This window comes from Lepidochelys olivacea (assembly GCF_965140295.1).
Source record: "Lepidochelys olivacea isolate rLepOli2 genome assembly, chromosome: 4".
Taxonomy (NCBI): Eukaryota; Metazoa; Chordata; order Testudines; family Cheloniidae; genus Lepidochelys; species Lepidochelys olivacea.
The window spans coordinates 21,887,935-21,910,418 of NC_140414.1; the positions used below are offsets into that span (position 1 = coordinate 21,887,935).

The 22,484-nt window shown below is 40.4% G+C and overlaps 1 protein-coding gene across 3 annotated transcripts in view; it reads right to left on the bottom strand.

Moving 5' to 3' along the window:
- ANTXR2 (ANTXR cell adhesion molecule 2) overlaps positions 1–22,484 on the bottom strand; it is a 173,594-nt gene that overhangs the window by 146,298 nt on the left and 4,812 nt on the right. For all 3 annotated transcript variants that reach the window (XM_084627183.1, XM_084627184.1, XM_084627182.1), the window contains 5 exons: positions 19,587–19,658; positions 14,150–14,231; positions 12,546–12,653; positions 12,370–12,438; positions 11,345–11,425 (listed from right to left, as the gene is read on the bottom strand). In XM_084627183.1, the coding sequence (XP_084483309.1) occupies positions 11,345–11,425; positions 12,370–12,438; positions 12,546–12,653; positions 14,150–14,231; positions 19,587–19,658 (412 nt within the window). The remainder of the gene's footprint in view (positions 1–11,344; positions 11,426–12,369; positions 12,439–12,545; positions 12,654–14,149; positions 14,232–19,586; positions 19,659–22,484) is intronic.

The window sequence follows — 22,484 nt, forward strand, 5'->3', positions numbered from 1 at the left end:
TATTGCTCATTGGAAAATGGAAGCTGCTCCCCAAGGAGACTGGCCATTACTGTTTTCAAAGGAAGCCAACAGCTTGATAGGCGAAACTGTGTGGAAAACAACATAACTAATGCATCTTAAGTACAATTATATTCTTGCTGTACATTCACAATCAATTTTTGAAAGAAAAAAAATGACCACTCGTTACAAATAACCTAAATATGCATGTGAAAGTTATGTTGACATTGCAGCATAGTAACTTTCACTAAAGTCATGCCCAGCAATCCGTGTGCAAAAACATATTCACGGAACGATTAACTCCTGTTCACTGCACTTGCAGTTTAGGGACCCTGGAGTGCTGCCTACCACGCCCTCTAAGCCAGTCTTGTGTTCGTTCCCTGCAAAAGCACAATTCTGAGCCCCCCAAAAAAAGCACAAGGAATACGGTAAGTGCCAGTTTACCCGTGTACACTATTCCCAAGAGTGACCAATATAAGAAAATGTCAACCCACTAAAGCAGAGGTCATGGTGTTCTGTAGGAATGCTATGTATACGAACAGTGAGCAAAACACAGCTGAGTATTAGTGGGTCCATACCAAAAGCAGCGCTATGAACCATGACAAAATACAAACCAAATTAAACTATGAGAAGTGCTTTGGTCACGTCCGTAGTATGGCATATGCACAGAAGCCAAGACATTTAGAATTTAAACTGGAACCCTCTTCATAGCTTCCCGTCCCGAGCCCACATTGTACAAACCATTCATCCATACAATGATGGCTTTGTTGACTGATTCCGTGATAACATGTTTCAGGGTACATCGCACATATTACAGAGAAAATATCCATAAAGGAGAATAAAACATAGGCGGGGAAGGGGCCAGGATCCAACCTGCCAACAGCCAAGGCAAGGGGAGTGGTGCAAAGGTGGTACAAAAGGGAGCCTTTGCAGTTCGCTGCAATCACTGGGTGCCGGGCATAAGTCAAAGCAGCCTGGAGGCTGCTTTAAGCTACATCAGCTCCCAGCAGACTGAAAGGGGAGCCAGAGTAGGCTTAGCACACCTCCTTCCCTCCAGCCACGCCCCCTACGCTGTCAGCAGAGGAGGTTGGCCTAGGAGTCATTGTCTTGATTCTACAACACTGGAGCATCCCTACTAGTTGAGGGTGACCCTCCTATGGCTTGTTACATTGTTTCAATCACCTGCCTGCAGCACAAAGCCACCGCGCTGTCCAAGAACCTGCCCCGCAATCCAAAAATGTAATGTTTAAACGGCTGCAAATCTCTCTTAGCATCTTATCCCACGCTGAAACATCAGGCAATAGTAAGGCTGTTAAATTCAAATCCTCGGAGCTTCATCCCAACTATACAAAATTAGCGTGGGTTAAATTCATTTCCAGCTACACTGTTTTCTCTCACAGCGTCGGACAAGCCAGACTGGATTGAGCCAAACCATGTTAGAACCAAGTTTACAAACGTGCTTAATCCAGGTTCTAAAATGGTTCAGCCTCATTTTCACTGACTGGTTAAACTGGGACTGTGTTTAACCCAGGTCTCCATGTGGTTTTCACATGAGTCACAGAACGCCTCACTGGCAGACTTTTTTCAGCTTAGTTGAAATAATATTTTCACAACTGTAAGGTGGGGAAAAGAATAGAGAATTAAATATAAGGGGGAAGAGGTGCAACACACAGCAATGGGTTAATATACTAACCTTTCACCTATGGAGACTTTGGCCCTGAATCTACAGAGACTTATGGGCTTTTACATATTGACTTTGGTGGGACTACTCACGATGTGTAAAGTTAAGTAAGTGAATACATCTTCACAGGATCAGGGCCCTACTGTTGAATTCAGCCCTGATATAAGCGGGTGCACCTCTAAATTTATCCCTAGAGTTCCAAAGGGAAGATAAACATTTAATTCTAAATTACTTTGCTTTCTCGACTTTAATGGGACTTATACCCTCTCTTGCCATGGCCAAATTTGGCTTCAAAGATAAAAATTCATTGTAGATCATAAGAGTAAATGAGTACTGTGGCGTACATGACCTAATTTACCATGGTCCACCGTACACATCCACACGTAGGACCTGTAAGTGTAAGTATGTGCCTTAAGTTTTACAGCAGATCTTGTTTCTGGCCAGACTGCACTCTTCCCCACTCCAAATAATTGTTAATCACTTGAAAACAAAAGATCTGACTTGGTTCTTCAGTGTAGCATTTTGCAAAGCCAAGAGCCTACCACTTTGAATTTAGCTCCCTTTTAAAAATGAGTGAGCCAGACCAAACACTGCAGCCCGTGCAAGGTGAAATTCTGTATAACTTCTGTGGGATAGTCAGTGCTCAGATGTCAGCAGAGTGCTAAAACAAGCCCCAGCATCTCCCATTTTTGCCCCAGGATGTGTCTTTGCCACTTATTACCTACTGTGCAAATATGGTGTGGAAAGCAATCAGGCAACATGGCCACACGACACTAAATGTTAGACGCTCAATCCAAATTAATTTGAAACTTATCAAGTGTATTCATGGTGAAACACCATTTTGACATTGCACTCAAGTGAAGCCGTAGAAAAGCAACAGCAGAAATCACAAACACTGTGGGACCTACTTTTTATCTTCTGCCAAACATCTGTACTCTCAAAGGGCACCAAATACTCAATACAATTACAGCTATTTCCTGAGGTTACGTTAGTGTAGCGTGTAAACCAAGAGGAAGTTTAAAAAGGTGGGGGAGAAGGCTGCCTTCCCCTCCCCCACCTAAAAGAAAAAAAATGAAAATACCTGGGACGAGTGGACTGCATAAAACAACCAGTGATGTAATATCATAATATTAGTCAGGTTATTCTAATTATACAGTGTCTAAGCAATGCCTCATTTTGCAATTACTTAGTAGAGTAGATATAGATTACAAAACTGCAGGTCATAAGGGATGCATATTTTAACAGAATCAGTCTTTTCCTCCAAATTAAAAAAACAACCTTACTTATGAAACATTACTTATTACAAAGGCCATGACAAATTCTTAGCTTCAATAGCAGAAGGGAACTTAAAAAAACATTCTTAAGGAAAGTCTAACCTTAAAAAACAACTCATCACTAAGGAAACTCTAACTATACTTCAGATGGACTTCTGAATGCTTCATTTTGTGAAAACAGTTTACAGCATCAGTTATGTAATGTAACTGATAACAGTTTAGGGATATCTGACAAGTCAAATCCAAATCATAAGGCACACAACGGGCATACACACAAAAAAAACTGGAAGCTTGTCAGTTATGGTACTGGCTTATCAAGCTCACTGTTCTACATGAGAACATTATATGATTTGTAATATGTCAGAGAATGTAAAACTAAGGGCTGTACAAGTCTGAAGAGTAGCGCAGAAAGAATTCTATTCCAGGCCATTGAGTCTCTTTAACAACTACATGCAGTAATTCCCAAAACTATCTTCTCGTCATCTCAATCACATGGAAAAACATAGCACAATGTTAGTTCTAAAGCTTGCACCAAGTGCAGCAAGAGTATTAGACCATCCATGTGGATTAAGGAAGAGACTGATCTAATCGAAATAATTTTTTTAATGACAACTTGTTGCTTTTCTTTCTTCACCCTGCCCCTTAAAGTTTAAACATTTAATTGCTCGCTTCCTGGCTTCCCAGTACAGAAACCAAGCATATTTTCCTTCTACAGGAAATGTTCCAATTAGGAAGATTCGTAATTGGTAATCAGCTGTTTCTTTAAGTTGATTTTGCTCTTGAAAAATGTTTCAGGGCTATGAAACGTCAAGGCTATCCTTAATGGCATGCACTTCACTGACCTCTTTCAAAACTTGTGCTTTCTCCTTCTCTGCAACTAGAAAAACAGGGCAATTATTTAAATAAATTCTGAAGTCAGGAGCTAGGTGGACAAGTTAGTAAGGGCACTAGCTTTTCACCTGTATGGGGGTGAGATGGCTTTGGTCACAAGTGACAACTACTTTGAAACAACCTTGTCTCTAATTACAGTGTCTGTATTACAGAACTGAACTGCATATAACTGAACCAGTTGGATTAGAAACCGTGTGTATACAAATGGTTCAATGCAGTCACACTAGCCACACGGATTCAGTTTAAAACTACTTGTGTTTCCATCAAGACTATGCTGAACCATTCATTTTCACCTGAGATGTTCACAGGCTACCCATCCTATAGATCATAGCACATCCCCCCACGTCAGCTGATTCTGGGCAGATCTGGCAACGTGATTGTGGGACAACAGTGGAAATTCACTAATCTACAATTACTTTGGCAACAAAACAATTCAGATTAGATGGAAACAGTTCTTAGTCCAGCTAAAAGCAAGTCTGGTCAAAATGGTCCTTGGAACTCGTGGGAGCACTTTTGTGCACAAAGGTGAGGTGTTTCACAAGTGCTCTTGGGGTGAGAGGTGTTCTTTAAATGGTAAATGTCTCCATGGCACACAAGACTTAAGAACTGGGAGTCAGGAGACCTGAGTTCTATTTCTATCTCTGCCACTGATGAGGTCTATCTTTGAGCACTAACTCCACCTCTCTGCGCCTCTGTTTCTCCTCCCAGCCTCTCTCTATCTTGTCTATCTAGACTGTGAACTCTTTGGAACAGGAACTCTCCCCGAGAGTTCAATACCGTGCCAATGGGGGCCCCGATCTGGACTGGGACTTCTAGGTTCTACCGTAATAATTAAAATAACAACGGTGGATATGTGTAAGGAAAGAAGTGTTCAAGGCACATGTTAAGAGGTGTTATATAATTTGGCTGCATAAGCAGTATTTTACACAGCTGTTTTCCTTCAGATCCTCTCACTAATCTAGGTTATAACTTAATGGTAGAAATGTATTCTTACACAACCATTGATTGATATAAGATGAGGAAGAGTTTGACTGAAAGCATTAATTAGATATCCTTTTCTGCTATTCAAGTGAATGTGAATTATAGAGGGGGGTTTTATTGACTGGTCATTGCAGTCAGATCAGGCTTTATCCCCATAATAAATGAGAGTTGTACCAGAAAGAACTTCTATAATTAAGCCATCAGCTTTTATAGCAGTGCCTCCTAACACCACTTTAGCTAAGGGCTGTCAGCATGTCCATTATGAACCCAGTTTTTCACAAGATTATAACTTGCCTATAAAATTTTGCTCCAAAAAGAAAGTTGGCAAACCAGATCTCTGCCTCAGGGAGCATTAATACCTTTGAACTTATAATAAAGATGCTTTAAATACAGTATTGTGTGTGTATTGGTATATATGAGCCTTGAAAATTGCATGGCAATTTTACCAGTCCAGGCATAAGATCTGTTCTTGTGCCTTTTTCCATTGTTACCGATTAAAAAACAAACAAAAACCCAGCACTAATGGTATTTTATTCAACCATCCAAAAAAAAAACCAAAAAACAAAAAAAAACCCACCTCCACGAGGGGTGTAGCTCCCAGCGCTGGTGCACTGGTGCTTTGCACCGTTGAAACTTGCTGCACTTGGGGGGGGGGGAGCGGGTTCACACCCCTGAGTGAGAAAGCTGCAGCGCTGTAAAGTGCCAGTGTAGACAAGCCCTTAGTCAAGAAGTGCCAACAGGACCAGATGCTGATAGCATGGTGCATATAGAGTTACCTACTACCCAACAAACAGCCCCACTAATTTCAGAGGGACCACTGGCAGAGTAAAATACCACCCAGTGAGAGTAAGGGCATGAGAATCCGGCCCACATTATTTCACTCTATTAGCAACACTCCATCAATCAATCCCTCCAGGCTCTCCCACTCCCAATCATGTTTGTTGCTCTTTGCTGAACAATTTGTCAATATCATTTCAGTAGTGCGGTGTGCAGAACTGACTGCAAGACTCAAGGCACAGCTCCGCTAGAGCAGTATATAGACAGACTATTACATATATATATAAATTGTCATCTTAATTTTGCATTTCAAGCCTAATTTTTGGGTTTTCTGAGAAAGCTACAATTTTCTCTTAATGGGGTGGGTTTCATCCCATGCTAAATGGATACGGTCCATTTAGAATCTATTCAGTTTTAAAAGATTCAGTTAAAAGTTGTTTATAAATAATTCATATGGTTTGACAATCATGTTGGACTGTTTTTCAAACTATGTTTTTCTCTCCCTTCTTCCTGTATGAAAGCCCCGAACTTACCCTACAGGGGAAACAGTAAAATTGACTATACACAAAATAATCAATTAAAACAACAGAGACAAATATTTCTCTCTCTAATCTCCTTCAGTTATAATAATCTTAGGTACAACCTGTTACAGCAGAAAAATTTTCAGATAGAGGGGGTTTTTTAAGCTGTTTCCCTTGTAGTGTCTGTTAAGCATCAAGTTCCTGTCACCTTATCTGATAAGCGTTTGGGGTTGTTTTAAACATGAGAGAATATTTTACTTCCCACATTATGCACTGTTAACTCATAATATGAAAGATAAGTGATGTCTAATTATAGTTGGTCACATACTTTAGTGAAGTTACTAAAGAGAAATCCATATTTTAAAAAGAATGTCACTTTTAAAAGCGTACTCTGTTTCAATTCTGCTCTCAGAAAGAGCCATGCAACTTCCACTCACTGCACCCAAATCAGTGGGAGTTCTGCATGCACATGTGAAGATAGAATCAGGACCCTTTTGTTTATTTTGTTTTTCAGAACCAGGTTTATTCAAGCAATTTAGATCTCAAGACCACATGCTCAACTGTGCACAGTGTACGTAATGGAACATTCCACAAACGCAGGCGAAACTCAAAACGTGAGCCTTTCTGCAAGCCGGAGAAAAATCTAGACAAGGTCAGATTGGTCTAAGGTTTGGGGTGCAGCCTCCCAATCATGTGGGCCCCGAGGAACAACAAGCAGGGAGAGACCCACTCCCATGCAGGCCAAGATGTCCAAGGACTGCTGCCTCCTTGCTGGCCCCCTTCCTTTGAGATCCTTGTCACCTATCCCCCTCTGGGAGAACAATACAGCAGTGGAGTGGAGTCCCCAGTAAGTACACTGGCAGCAGGGAAGATGGTCCGAGCAAAGTGAATTCCGTTTTCAAACAGATTTGATTTACAATTGGATTATCTACTAAACTAACAGAGGCTCAGCCAGGGAGGACATCTCAGGGAGCGCCTGTTCCCCTACTTGCCCCATAAGCCTGCAGAACCCCAACCCTGTGGCGCTCCAGCACAAGATCTTCTTTGGAAATACTAGGCTTTGGGGGGGAGGGAGGGAGGGAGAGAGATTGAAATGTAGGGCGCATCTGGCTCCCAGCTCTGTGCTTTAATCACTAGAGCCTGCTGCTTCTTCTCAGTAGACTGCTTCCACAACAATGTTCATTTCAGAATCAATTGAACCCATTAAGAAAATAGAGCTAAAGCTGTAAAATTTCCAGATGTGTATAAATAGGAATGTTTGAAATACAATTTTTTTTTTTTTAGAACAAGCTTGATTCTTATGCGACTTCATGAAGAACAGTTGTACTTGTGGTTGAGATTTTTCAAAGTTGCATCTAAGGGATCTGGATACTCAATTCCGATTCATTTTAATGGAAACTGGGCACCATGATCTCCTACAGAGCTTTGCTTGGGTTTTTTTTTTTTTTAGGACCTGGACTACTTCTCAAGCACATACTGAAGTCCCACTGAAGTGTTCTAAGTTAAATGCTTCCTGAATCAGGACATGGATCCTCCAATGTACTAGCCATCTCCTTGAAACACGCTCACCATCCTTCAACTCCCCAGGAAGACCACAGGCGTTCAAGATGGTCAGCGCCTCAGAAGAGGTGCTAAGCAGCTTGCAACACTGGTCCCTAGAACACTGATGTGGTTATCACACTCTAAATGGCCATTCCTGAATGGTGCTTTAATGGAGAAGAAATATCGTAATTAAATCCCATCCATATTAGAAAAGATTTGAGCTCCTTATATGGTCCCAAAATACCACACTGTGAAAGCAACTGTGCACTCCTAAACTCTTAAATCTCACATTGCCACTTTATTTATTCCATTTGCTCATGAAGCCATACTTCCATATAATTATCAGCCAAACTAAATCAGTAAACCATTCCTGATAGGGTAACCAACTTGCCTTCAGCATTTTTCTTTCAAGCTACAAGACTTTCTGCGTAGATTTATTTACTCTGACAACTCTGTTCATTTGATACTTTGTAAAGCTGGATATTAACAATGCCAGAAAAGCTTACAGAACTTCATGTGAGTTACCACCACACAGAAGTATGCATAAATAAAATAAATTGTTCAAATACAGTATATGGGGATATTATTTGAAAGAAATGTGGCACAATACACAGGTGGGTAAATCCTTACTGACTTCATTGGAAATTGGAGCAAGTAAAAACTAATAAAGAACTTCAAGATTTGGGCGAGACTTTTTCTTAGGTCATGTCTGTGTTGTGTTGCACATCACTGGTGGCAGCATGGTGAGTATACGGAGCCACACACCACAGTGAAAGGCAGGTGGTGTCCACACAGCAGTGGGAGGCTACATGCTTCAGCGAAAGGCTCTGGCACTGGGGAAGATAGCAGAGAAAGGTCCCGGCAGCTGTCCGCAGCCTTTCCCTTCCCCACTGCCTCTCTCTGTCAGAGCCTTTCCCCACTACCGGAGTCTTTCCCTGTGGTGGAAAAAGTTAGCCAAAGACCCATTATCAATTTATGGACGTTTCAATCACTGCCCTAGAAATGAGCAAGTGACATTGATAGTGCCCCACTGTCCAGCTTCCACAGGGATAACATTTTCCAGGGGGAAAATGGATTGTTCAGATTGCTTCGCAAAGCATTTAAATCCTTGAAGTTAGAGCCAGTGGCTGTCAAGCCAGAAATTTTCAGGACCTTAAGAACAAAAATTAAAAGTCTAAACACTCCTGGAAACCACCAAATCAACAACCAGATTTTTTTTTTTGTTTATCCCAACAAACAGCTGAAATGAGCCCTTTTTTGTGTTTCCATACAACCTGAATAGCCACAACACAAGCTTTTCATGGAAACACACAAGCAATTAGCTAAGCCCTGAAACATTTGTTGAAACTGCTGTCTGTTACATAAAAATCTACGCTATTCAAGCACTCAGTTACAGCTTATAAGGAATAGTCCATGTGTTTATGATCTAGACTAGATCTTCCTTAAAAAGGTCAGTCAGTCAATCCCACACAGTATTTCTGGGATGATGCACTCTTTACATCATTGTTTAAGAATGGGATTTTCACAAGCACTAACGGGAATTGAATTTCAATGGGAGTTTGGTGATGAACTCCTTAAGTGCCTTTGAAATCCCATCCTGAAAAATTAAAGATTAAATTCACCCCAGTGTGCATCAGTTTCTGCCAGGGCACAGGGTCCATGGTGGCTGATAGTTCTTGGGGTGAAATAATGCAGGTACGCAGACCCTCTTCTCAGCCATCTCAGCCAGGGGTATGACAGACAACAAACGCAGCCTCAAAAGTGGGGGTCATTGACCAGCTAAAGTGGGTGGCCAAAACAGCTAGGGGATGCAATGACTCTACACATCCTAATTTTACCTTCCACAAGTTGGGCTCCTAAGGAAAGCCTAAGAGAAACTATACTTCCCCTACCCTTCAAAATCTGAGAGAGGAGCATTGTGGAACCACCACTTGGCCTCTAACAAGGGAACAGCAGCCCCTGCTAGCACCAGGAGGTGCAAACTGACACTCCTTGTATGTATGAGTTTGAATCTTGCCATATAGAGTTGAAAAACTTTATAAATTATTAGGTCATGGGGTTTCCAAGAACATTAAACGATTAAGACCCAATACTCAGTTGGTGTAAATCAGTTTAACTCCATTGACTTTAACTGTGCTACGCCGATTTACATCAGCAGAGGAACTGTCCCTTAAAGTCTTCAAAATAATGACAAACAGTTTGCCACAGGGATTTATTATCTTTTAAGGGAGATGAAGTAAGAGCCTGAACAGATTGATTGCATCTCTTTAGACTGGACGAAGAATCTTCTGAAACAATACATGGTCAGCAAAGAGAGGAAAAAATAGTTTAATCTATACCAGTAACTTCTAGAGAAAAAACACATTATTCAATGGAAGAGTAGTGACAAGTTCACGATTTCATAACTTAGTTATAAGTAGTGTCCTTTGTTAAAATAAAGGGCAGGGGAGGGGACAGCAGTGGGGTCTGTCTTGGGAAGAGAGCTTCATTCATTAGTATATTTATAGCCTTACATTTGACATTCAGTTTGAACTATTTTCCTTTATGAATAAAAGCTGTATCGAACAACATATGGAGGAGCTTAAAGCAGCTTGAGATTACTGCCTATCCCGCTGACCAACAGTCGCATTGTTTCCTTCTACTCCTCTGTCTGTCTGCACCCATCTGCTGTCTTTTGCCTTATACTTCGATAGTGAACTCTTTGGGGCAGGGATAGTCTTTTTTTTCTGGGTTTGTACAGCACCCAGCACAACGCAGTCCTTGTCCATGACCAGAGCTCCTATACATTACCGCAACACAAATAATTAATAACAATAACAAACATCATCTTTTGAGGCACTGGTGCTCTGACAATTATCCAAAATACACAGAATTTTCTCTAAAACCAAACACATAAGTTACGGTCCATATAACTGAAGATGCCTACTTGACCAAACCAACTAAAATATAGCCTCGCCACTGACCACATCAAAATCATGAACCACTTCTCTTGGTTTCATCCCTTCATATCCCTTTCAAATAAATCACTGCAAATCAGTTCGTTCACCCACACTCATTAACAGGACCCTTTGGTGAAATGCATAAATGCAGGAGTAACAAACCAAACTAAAAGATTGGCCACCTTTTTTCCCCTGTAAGAAAAACAAAGTGATGCTTCCAGAATACTTCCATATTCTTACTAATTTCTGGTTAGTACCAGAACTAGCTTATGGAATACTTTAAAACCAGTTGTTCTCAAACTATTTTGATTGGCTGTGCCACTTCACCAGACTAAGCCCTTAACTGTAAAAGTTTCCACCTCGTCCCCTTGAATTAGGAAAACTCACCTAAACTTGCATTTTGCTAACTCTATACTGAGCCAGACCTCATGCAATTCAGTGGATGGCAGGCAACAACAATGTATGGAAATGCATCAGTAAGGTAAGAAGGGTAAATATATTGCAGATACCAGTGATTGGGAACTATTAATTTAGGGCCCAATTCGGCTCAATGAAATCAATGGAAATTGAGGGCTCTCGGCACCTCTCAGGAGGCAATCAGTTCCTTGCAGGTCTTTAGACTAAACCTAGCTAATTATAACGTAATTGCCTTCCTGGCAAAAACCAAGCCACCACAGAAATCAAGAAATTCCTTCGAAAATCCATCAAAAGTTCTGAGAACGTGTGTTCAATAATACTCACAGAATTAATGATGCCTTTAAGCGCTTGGAATCCTCCAGTGACAGGGAAGACTTGTTCTTTTGTATCAGCAATTTTTTCAAGCTTTGGAAAACAAACACAAATAACTTGGCAGACCAAACATGTTGCACAATATTTTTCAGCCTGAAAATCTAAACAAAGGTCTAAAAACCAACAGGCTCTATCATTTAGCAAGAGAATAAAAATCCCGGATCCCATGGACCTTCTGGCCCACAGTTAAAGAGAGCAGTTATGCTTTTTCTGACCAGAAGCACTTGCTGCAAAATGATATGCAGCTAATCCCACTGTATGGTAACCACTCAAATTCAAACAAAACCAGAGTAAAGAGGATCCCTAAATCCAGACCGTTTCAGACAATCATTTTACTTCTCTTCTTGGAGTGGAATTAAAAATCGGCACTAAAACTAAAAAAAGAGAGAGAGGTGGTGCAAACTTTTCTGCTTTCCCGTTTGCTTCCTCTTACTTTACGAAGTCTTTCTGCATACCCTTTGTACAAGGTTCCTTCTGTACACTTTTCCATTTAAAGTCCAAGTCTTTCCATCCGCTCTGTAGTGCTAACTCTGCAAATGATCAGCTTATATGAGTACAGGACCTATAGATAAATCTTCAGTTGATGGGAAAAAAAACAATAGTCCTTTTGTTTTCCAAAAGCAAAGACTATTGTCCCCCGTCAACTCAAAGCTTATCTATAGTCACTGTACTCATGCAAGCTGTGGTCTAAGCTGGTTAACATTTGAATGGAAAGTTTCCCTAAATGATCTGGTTCAGGCGCCTATCAATAAGTGTAATTAATTTCTGAGAGATCTTTTCTGTAATAGAACGGTGGCATCCACTCATTCTTTTTACTTCTATTAATAAGCAAATGTCTAAGTATCTACTTCCTGCTCTGGAGAACATACTGCAGTGTTCCAGCATAAGTAAAGTACATTCATCTACCGCAGCGATGGCTGCCTTATAAAAACTTGTAAGATACCATTAATTAGTAATAACAACAACAATGCACTTACTTGATCTTGTTTAAAATCAAGGACCCCAACACAGTAAACTCTAGCCCCTAAACTTCTGGCCTTGTTTGCCTGTTCCAAAATAGAATGAAGAAAGAAATGCACTGTTTACACACCAGGCTACACACACATACAAAAACACAGCAGAATGTAACAGACAGTTGCAGTTCAGTACTCACCTCTTTTTCTGCATACAAGGGGATCTGACCGTCCAATTTACCATCTGTCAAAGCAATTATTATACTGGAGAACTTTGAGCCTCCTGCACCCTCAATTTGTTGATTTGCCTGAAAATGAACAATAATTATCCAGTTTGCAGTCATACCCAAACTTATAACCAAGGTGCTTCTACTAAATGAATGCAGCCATTTGAAATAATCCAAATAAGACTGAATGATCAAATCCATCCCTAAAACTCACCTCTTCAAAACAATCCCGTCTCCCCTCTACCTATCATCCTTTCATTAATTTAAACCGGAGTTAGACATGGCCTTGGATTGTAATTTGTTTAGGAGAAGGAGCATGACCAACATTTTCCAAAGTTACTAGTGACTTTAAGAGCCCCAGTATTTGGTTCCTCAAACTGACACACATTTAAAGCGGTATGGTTTTCATACTGTGCCATTTCTGATGATCATGTTCCTTTAAGGGGTCTCACTTTCAATATTTCCAACTCCAAACCTTCAAAAATCATTAGACAGCCCGCAAAATATAATGAAATCAGATTAAAAATAATAAGGTTTTTTTAAACAACAAATTTGGGGTTCTTTTTATTTGTCTTCTATTTTTTCAACTCTTAGGATGCACTCACGTCACAGTGTCAAACTTTTCTCCACAACCAGGATGGCTAGAAACTTACTTTTTCTTTTTGATGAAATGTTAGATTCTCACAGATTCCCTGGTCACCAGGACCTGGGTCTTTAAATTAAACATCAAATATTGTAAGACTCACAATAAAATTTACAAGAGTTAACAACACTGCAAATTGGACACCCAAAAATTAAGGGAGCTAAAACCACTAGTCCTATGGAACTTTTTGGCCTGTGTCTTTATCTATGTTTGTAAACAAACATGAAAATTTTGTTTGTTTGTTTGCGGAGGGTGAGAAAACCTGGATTTGTTCTGGAAATGGCCCAACTTGATGATCACTTTAGATAAGCTATTACCAGCAGGAGAGTGGGGTGGGAGGAGGTATTTTTTCATGGTCTCTGTGTATATAATGTCTTCTGCAGTTTCCACAGTATGCATTCGATGAAGTGAGCTGTAGCTCACGAAAGCTCATAATCAAATAAATTGGTTAGTCTCTAAGGTGCCACAAGTACTCCTTTTCTTTTTGCGAATACAGACTAACACGGCTGTTACTCTGAAACATGAAAATTTTAGATGCTCTATTAATGTTCTGTAATAATAATAAAATATAAAGCTGTTTGTGGTTATTTACTATACTAATTTCTTTAACTGTTATACAGTGTTAGTTACTTATTCCATGTGGGAAAACTAAGGTCCACCTCTTGCCTCTCGGAAACAATACAAACGAACCTCCATAAGGCAAACCTCACAGGATTTCCAAGCCCCTACATGGGTTTTTTCTCCTACCAGGACAATCTTTGCTTGAGTAAGGACCTTGGGATGTGGCCCTTAAAGACTATTGGATGTAAGATCCAGTAACAAAAAATGCATACAAAATGTTTTAAATGCGTATTGTTTTGTTGTTACTTCAAAGGGGCATTCAAGTCATAGGAGAACAGACTTTTATTTCAATTATAAGAGTATTAAAACTTACTAGTTTTAATCCTTCATGCATGTATGTATCACCAGCCGGCTTTACACTCCGTAAATTTTGAAGGCCTTTCTCGATTATGCTTCTGCGAATAATTAGAAAACAAGACCAAAGGTTGTTCAATCAATAAATGATGCTAAAAATCATATTGACAATTGGTAAATGCATAGGGTTTGATATTCTGTATGTCACATTGTACAAAAGGGCTACAGTGTGACCCTGAAATTTTAAAACACGCAAAAAAAAAATCATTTCAGCTCATAAACATTGCGCAGAGACAAATTTAAAATTGCAAAGCTGTGCTGGGGTAACAAATACGGTATGCCCAAGTTATGCTATGCTTTGGTGACTCAGAAAGAGTCAGATCCAAGGGGACTGTTTCAGGTGGAGCTTATACTGCAAACAAAAGTCCACGTACCAACTCTAAAACAGTTCACTGGCAACAGTGGCATACTTTTTGAAGGTTACTCAGCTTGCTTGTCTGCGTGTACTTAGCTTCCAGGCACACACAAATTAAAAAATAACTCCACCAAGATCCACAACTTGATTTCTGCAAGCAGCACAATGGAATGATATACCTTCATAAATACTGACAGGAGGTCATTCATGAGCCAGAAGGTGCTAAAACAGGATTACAATAATTAATCAAAGTCTGTTTACTAAATAAAAAAAATCTGTTCATTCTTTCAGCATTTGTAGGATGTTCTTGTGGTTAAAGCAATTGACTGGGATTCAGAAGAGCTGAGTTCAATTCCTGGCTTAACCACAGACTTCATGCGTGACCTCAGGGAAGTCATTTAACCTTTATGGGTTGCAGTTCCTCATTTGTAAAAAAGGGGACAACATTGTTTCTCTGTTTTACTGGAAAACCGAAAGGATAAATCCACCAGTGACTGTGAGGTGCTCAGATACTAGGGGGACGGGGCTGTAGAAGCAAGTAGGTAGAAGTAATATTTTGAATACAGTCAGTAGTAGCAAAAATAAAAGGATTACATTAAGAAGGCCATAGCCTCAGGTTCTTAGTTTTCACTTGGGCAAACTTCTAATGAAGTCAATGGGCATTTGCCCTAGTAAGGAGATGGTCATTTGGCCCAGAATGCACAGAACGCAACAAATACAGATGACAATGAGGAAGAGCGAAGGATTGGCTAGGAAAGTATTTTCAGACTGCATGAAACCCTTCCTTAAGGCAGGCAAAGAAAAAAAGAATTGGAATGCCACTCGCCCCGAATGCCAATGCCACGTAATTTGTTCCACTGATTAAGTTTCTCTATGTTTAGAAGCTTTACTCCAGAAGTACAATATGTAGATGTAAATTTCAATTTGCATTCAGCAACTGATATCCATATTGACAGTTGCAATTGCAAAGGAAGAGATTCTGTGTTAAATAGATGGAAGAGAACAAGTTACGTAAGGCAACACAATCTGTTTGATCCAAATATTTTACATTCAGCATCTATAGAAACAACTTGAAACTGATTATGTATGAATGCCGATTATAAACCACATACTTAGTGCTTGCCAGAAATGAGTGGCAGCATGTCCACAGGCATTAATGTCTGCTTGCCAAGAAACAAACAACAACTGAAGTTCCAGTTTCTGAAACAGATTTCATATTGCAAAAATAGCTCTCGTACAATCAGCTCAGTTTTATCCAGTATGTCTCATGACCAGGCCTTACAGGACACTCTGGCACCTCCAGGCCTCTTTTTGCAGTTGGTACTGGTGAAATCTTTGGCAACATAAATTGTAACTTCTGCAGCAGCAGGGAGCAAGTCACCATCTATCTTCCAGTACCAAAGCAGGCATTGTAACAAGGGAGTTCATGCTACCATCACCTTCCCCCCCACCCCACTCCTGTACCCCCAGAATTATCCAGGACTCTGTGGCTCTCCCCAGTTCTGTACCTGTTGCTGTAGCCACCAGATTGTAAATTCTTCAGGGCAGGGAGTGTCTGTCTATGTGTTTGTACAGTGCCTACCATAATGGGGCTAGGATCGCTGGTGGGGGTCCCCAGGCCCTGCTGCTGTACAAATAAATAATAATCATAATAATGAATTATAGAGCTCTGCAGGCCTCTCTTATGATTTAAGACACACAAAAGGTGGGTTTTTTGGGGGGGGGGCGGAAATTAATCCGTTCCCTACAGTCTGTAACTTGCAGCCTGTCTGTGTTTGGGCTGAATGATTACAAATATAACATCCCTTCTCAATTCAGCATATGTGCTGCATCACACCTCTGTCTTTTAGAAAAGGCACATTTAATCTATAATAGCTACCCTGTCTGTTCTTTCTACTGCGCTTCATAATTACTTAGATAATTCCTCCACAAGCAGCATAAAGCAAATAACACCATTCTTACAAGTCTTCCATCATGTCTTGTCTAACCTAGATTGTAAACTCCTCAGGTCAAGGACCATCCGTGATATCCTGGCCCTACTGAATTCAATGGGAGTTCTGCCATTCACCTCACGTCTTTCCTCTCTATGGTCCCAGTTCTGCTTCCCTTTCTCATGGTGAATTGTACTCTCCCAGAAGTACGCCCATTTATTTCAACAGGTCTATTCATGAGGTCTATCTCATGCTATTTAACATGAGTAAGGGTGGCTGACTCAGGTCCTACATAAGACTTAAAGAACACTGTTCACATGGGAGCCAAACTCTGCCCTGATAGCACTGCGGTCACTGGGACTGCGTGGTATACAACTCAATTCGGAATTTGGTCTGGACAGTCCAATGATGCAATAGTACTTAGCGCTGAGCCCCAGTGTAAAATAAACTACAACACACCAGCATCTGCCATTGGCTGAGCACACACCTTGGCTTTCCCTCTTTCGTTGGTCTAGTGTAGCTATGCAACTCTTCATGTGGACTGAATTATTACATGGTATTTATCAGCTGAACAGGTGCTGACAACACTGGAAGCCCTAGTCCAGACAACCCAACAGCTACTGATGCTGTTTCTGACACCATGTCATGTGACCCTGCCTTGATATCATGCTGAAAATGGTGTCAGCAGCCCCTACAAGGATACGTCACATAAAAAGAAACAGACTGACTACGTAGCACAGACCAACGTCCTTGGCATTAGTGTGAACAACTGTATTTCTGACAGGCCCAAAGAGATGGAACAAAATGTTGCTTGATAGCGATGGAGAGCACATCTGAAAAAATATGCTGAAGAAACTGCTGAATGCCAGTTCTTGCTAGCAAAAGGCTTTGTCCTGGGAAATTAATACTGCAGAGGTCAGTGTTGGCTGGAATTGTCTGCTGCATGAGCCTCAGGTCACACAAGTTAAATTCGACAGAGGATTACTCTAATTTGTGAGCCTGAGTTTGCATAAAAATCTCTAAAGTTTTTCGAATTGGGGTTCCAAGTTCTTTTAGGCCAGTTCCAATTTCATATTTATTTACCATCCCATGCTGGCATCTCACATTATTAATCAGGACAGCTTGAGTACATCACCATCAACAGGCCTTTGGGAGTACATTCTGATTCCCAATAAGTACATCACCCAAAAATGTGTATGAGGGATTGTCAACGTCTTCTCCAACAAAATGCAGCTGTGCCACAAAACTGCTGTAATCCAACAGGTGTATTAGGAAGTGCACACATACTTGTTGAAGGAAAACAAATGTGTCATTTGACAAAAACAGTAAAGTTTTAATCCACATCTGTGCACAATGTGCTCCACGCACAGCCTAGAATAACCCCTGCACATCAGCTGAGGAGGGTGAATCACATAAATTAACGAGAAGCTCTCTACCTACATGTGCTTTTTACACATCTTTGCTCAGATAATAAATGCAAACTTCCCACAAAACTCCCTTCTAGAGTCTACAGTCTACATACTGCTCTGGCTGGCTACATTCTGGTAGACCTTCCATGCTAAAATAAATGAGTGTAAAGATAAACACGTAGAAATGCTTTGCTGAGTTGGGACTTGCGTGTATTCATCATATGCATGTGCAACAGAATACGGAGAGAAGCCCATGCTGGCAAGTACCATAAAAGCATACATAAAGACTGTGGGCCTGATCCTGTGGTCCTCACTCATGAAAGTATTCAGTAACATCAAATGGAGTTCTGCCTAGGTGAAGACAGCAGGATCACACCATACATATGGCCAAAGGTCTGAGTCAAACACTAATTATAGTTGGCAGAAGCTAGTATATGGAAACTACAGTTATATCTGCCAGCACGCAGTCAGCCACAGGAGTATACAAAGTATATTGTGATGCCTGTATCATGTGCTTTTCCTAGCCACCAGTTTTTGATAAAATTATACTCTTCTGTGGCTAAAGAGGATTTTAGTCTCCAGGGCTGTCAGTATGGCACTTCTCACCAACACAAAATTCATTTTAACTTCAGGTTTTTACTTCTATGGTATGTTCATACCGTGTGTGTCAATACAGTTGAAATATGTTGTAAAAATCAGTATGAACTTCACTTTGTAAAGGATTAGCACTCAGCTCATTAAAATACAGTAAAGCTTCACTGACTTGAACGAATGACTGGAAATTCATTGTGCTTCACTGAGATTTGTGAATTAGCAAGTAACAAAGCACAGTTCATAACAAATCAAAGATACTGTGTCACTAAATGGTACTAAGTCCCAAATACTGCAATGTGCTGAGCCCCTCATCTTCTGCTGGAGCCAATGGGAGTCAAAGATGCCGAGCTGTTCTCAGCTGTCGACCCCTTAATATTTAGAATCAAAGTTGTTCAAGTGTATCTGCATTAAAAATCTCTCTAATCAGTCATGTACGTACAGTTCCTGTTATTACTACCCATCTTCCTCATCTTCTTTCGCAACCCCCAGTGAATCACAAAAGGGTGATTTTTTTTGTCCACGATTTGCGTGCAGTGATGCCTCAAGAAATATGGGATGACAAAAATGAAAGGAAGAGGCACTCACTTACAACAAAATGTGCTCCTCCAGAACTCTCCTTTCTAGAACTTATTTTCATAGAAAAATATGTTTTAACTCCTTCACATGACTGAGAACATAGTACATCGACTCACTGAAACAGCACTTGTGCTTATGTGGAGGGATGCCAAAATCCCGCCTAGGCATTCAAAATAGTGTGAACTACTGTATCGGTCATGACGGTCAGTGTTCAGGAAGGAATATGGCATGGAAAAGAATTAAGCATCATGATCTCCATTTTGCAAATGAAGAAACTGATGCACAGGGAGGTGACTTGCCTGTGATCACATATCAAGATAATGGCAGAGTTGAGACAAAGAACCTAGATCCTTTGACTCATTCCGACCTAGTGGACCATCCATTGGAATGTTCACAAAAATAAACACAGACATGAACTGTTGCCTTATGATTCTGACATTTCCATACTGGCTACCTCTTGAAAGTATCAATCATTTTGCTAACATTATCTGATTTAGTAAAAGCCCTAAAGAAAAGGAATAATGAACTAACCTGTCTCCAGTTAATGGCATAATGGCTTGCGCTTGGGTGGAAAACACTATGAAGGATAATCTCATCCGGGGGCTTTTAAAGAAAAGAAAAATACATACATTTTAGACAAATGAAAAGAGAGCCTTGTACAGTATATCCATTCATCATTTTTTTGCCTTTCTTTATTAGCATTATTTTCATCATCTTATTTCCAAAGCATATACTTTCAAACTACAAATTAAGACGGTGGAGAAGAAAAAGGGAATTCATGAACTGTTTACTTCTTGCCTCATACCTTTCTTCCACTGGTGTTCTGCAAAATGCAGAAGAAAAATTATTGTTTTCCTTCTTGCTTTATCATAGGCTGTAGATAAACACTGGTTAAACTGAGGTATTTAACCTCAAAAATTCATGCACCAAACTGCAGTTTGCATATTGCAGTATAATGAGGCTTCAAATTTTTAAGGCGTGCATGCAGATTTTTGTACTCACCCAACTATGAGTGCGTATGCAACTTGAGGATTTGCACACACACATTTTTGCACATGTGCAATTCTAATTTATGCACATGCACTGGTTGTTATGGGCATTTATGGACCTGTGCAAAAGCGAGCTTACATTTTAAAAGTTTGGGTCTGACACAATTTAAGACTTTTGGACCAAATTCATACCTGAGGTAAAAAGGCACAACACTAGTAATATTAAAAGTAGCAGCATCCACTTATTCCAGGTCTGAATTTGGCTATTTCATTTAAAACAAGGTTTCATTATCTGCAGTTTCTCAATGAGCAGGTTCCAATGTTCTTCAAAGATATTTGTAATAGCTAAAAGCAATTCTCTCAAAAGGATTATTGGGCAAATGTATGCGATAATCAGCAATATGACCTAAACACGAATTTAATAAAGGATCAGTCTTTTCCCTTGATGTATATTCTTAGCTCCCACTAATGTTAAGAGGAATTATACAACAGACATCAGCTGAAGACTGGTCCCTCTCTAAGACTGATTGATGCTTTTGATGGCCAAGACAGTGACATTTGTAAAATGGGTTCTAACAGCATCTCACCTCTCCTTTTTGAAACTGTAACATTTTAATTTATAAATGTATCAGAGAAATATACATTGAAAATTGTTATAAGATTCATAATATTTGTGAGGCTATGCGAATGTATTAAGTTAACATTAATAAGGATAAACATCAGTATAATTTGATTATATTTTAGTTCATGTGTGTTACTAATTTTTAAAAAATTCTGTTTTATCATAAGTATCAGAGAAATTATAATGTGAATAAGTGACAGATCTGTTACGTGTTACTTTGATTTAAGGCACTGGCCTAGTCCTTCCACTGGCGTTTTCCTGAGAAAAGACAGCAGACTCAGGCCCTTAAGTCCATTTAGTTGTCACAAGTAGTTGTCAAACAGACAATACAACGCTTCCAGTCTGAAACACTTCGGATAACATAAGCAGATAATGAAGATCAGAAGAGGGATCTTTTCATTTGAGATGTGAGTCCTTTGAGTTACCTCAAAGTTATGAATGGATTTGACTATTTGAATTGGTCATTAAGAAACACATAAAATATCCTCTTCAGCAAGCATCCTTTATTTCATTTCACTATCCAAGCCTTCAGACTCTAGAGTGATGTGTGGGAGCAATAGACCTACAGACATACACAGTCATAGGCATGTAACACAGGAAATAAATGAGTGATATTACTGCTGCAGGCCTACATCCTGCCAACCAATCAAAATGGAAGACAGCTCACGTTGGTATCATCTAATTTTCAGAATGACCCTGTTCAGTGTTTTCACTGCATGCTGAACTGAACAGCCTCAGACAACTACTAAACAATTCTCTGTTGTTCTTTCCACAACTAACATTTTAATTTAAAAAAAAGGGGGGGGCGGGGGGGGGAGATGGTCTGATTGTCATGTATAATAAGGGCACTATACACCAGTGGTTCTCAAAGCCGGCCTGCTGCTTGTTCAGGGGAAAGCCCCTGGTGGGCTGGACCATTTTGTTTACCTGCCACGTCCGCAGGTTCGGCCAATCGCGGCTCCCACTAGCCGCGGTTCGCTGCTCCAGGCCAATGGGGGCTGCGGGAAGCGACACAGGCCCAGGGACGTGCTGGCCGCCCTTCCCGCAGCCCCCATTGGCCTGGAGAGGCGAACCACAGCCAGCGGGCACCGCAATCAGCCAAACCTGCGGACGTGGCAGGTAAACAAACCGGTCTGGCCCGCCAGGGACTTTTTCTGAGAACCGGCGGACCGGACCGGCTTTGAGAACCACTGCTCTACACTACTCAGACAGCGTAAAAGAGCCTTAATAGGAGTAAAAAGAAAAGGAGTACTTGTGGTAAGACTAACATGGCTGCTACTCTGAAACCTTAATAGGAGTGTAAATCATTTAGAATATCAGGCTCATATATTCTGTGTTCTTCAGCTGATCCAGCCAGACCACATTCTAATCCAGCTGTTGCAAAAGGGAGTGTCACTTGGCTGCAGAAGAGGATGCACCAGTGGCTTTGTAATGAACACCCCCCCCCTTTTTTCCACCTCTAACTGAAAGGAAGAATGGCCAAGGCCTCTCTCTCTTTTTTAAACTTCCAGAATGACTTTCAACTTTGTCACCCAGGCTTCTTTTACATAAAACTTGACCTTAGCAAGATGGATGGAAGCAATATTTAACCACGCAACCCTTATTCACATCCTCTTCTTTAGCTGGCCAAGCTTACAATTGACTACTATATTTCATTTTCCACTAGAAAAAATTAATCCCCATAACATCCTGTATCTGTGAGGTTGTTTTTTTTTTTTTAAAGGAAGGTGTTTCATTACATCAATTCTTAATTTAAATATAACAAGCCAGTTTGTAACAGCAACATTTGTCAGAGGAGAAGAATTGCTATTTATCAGT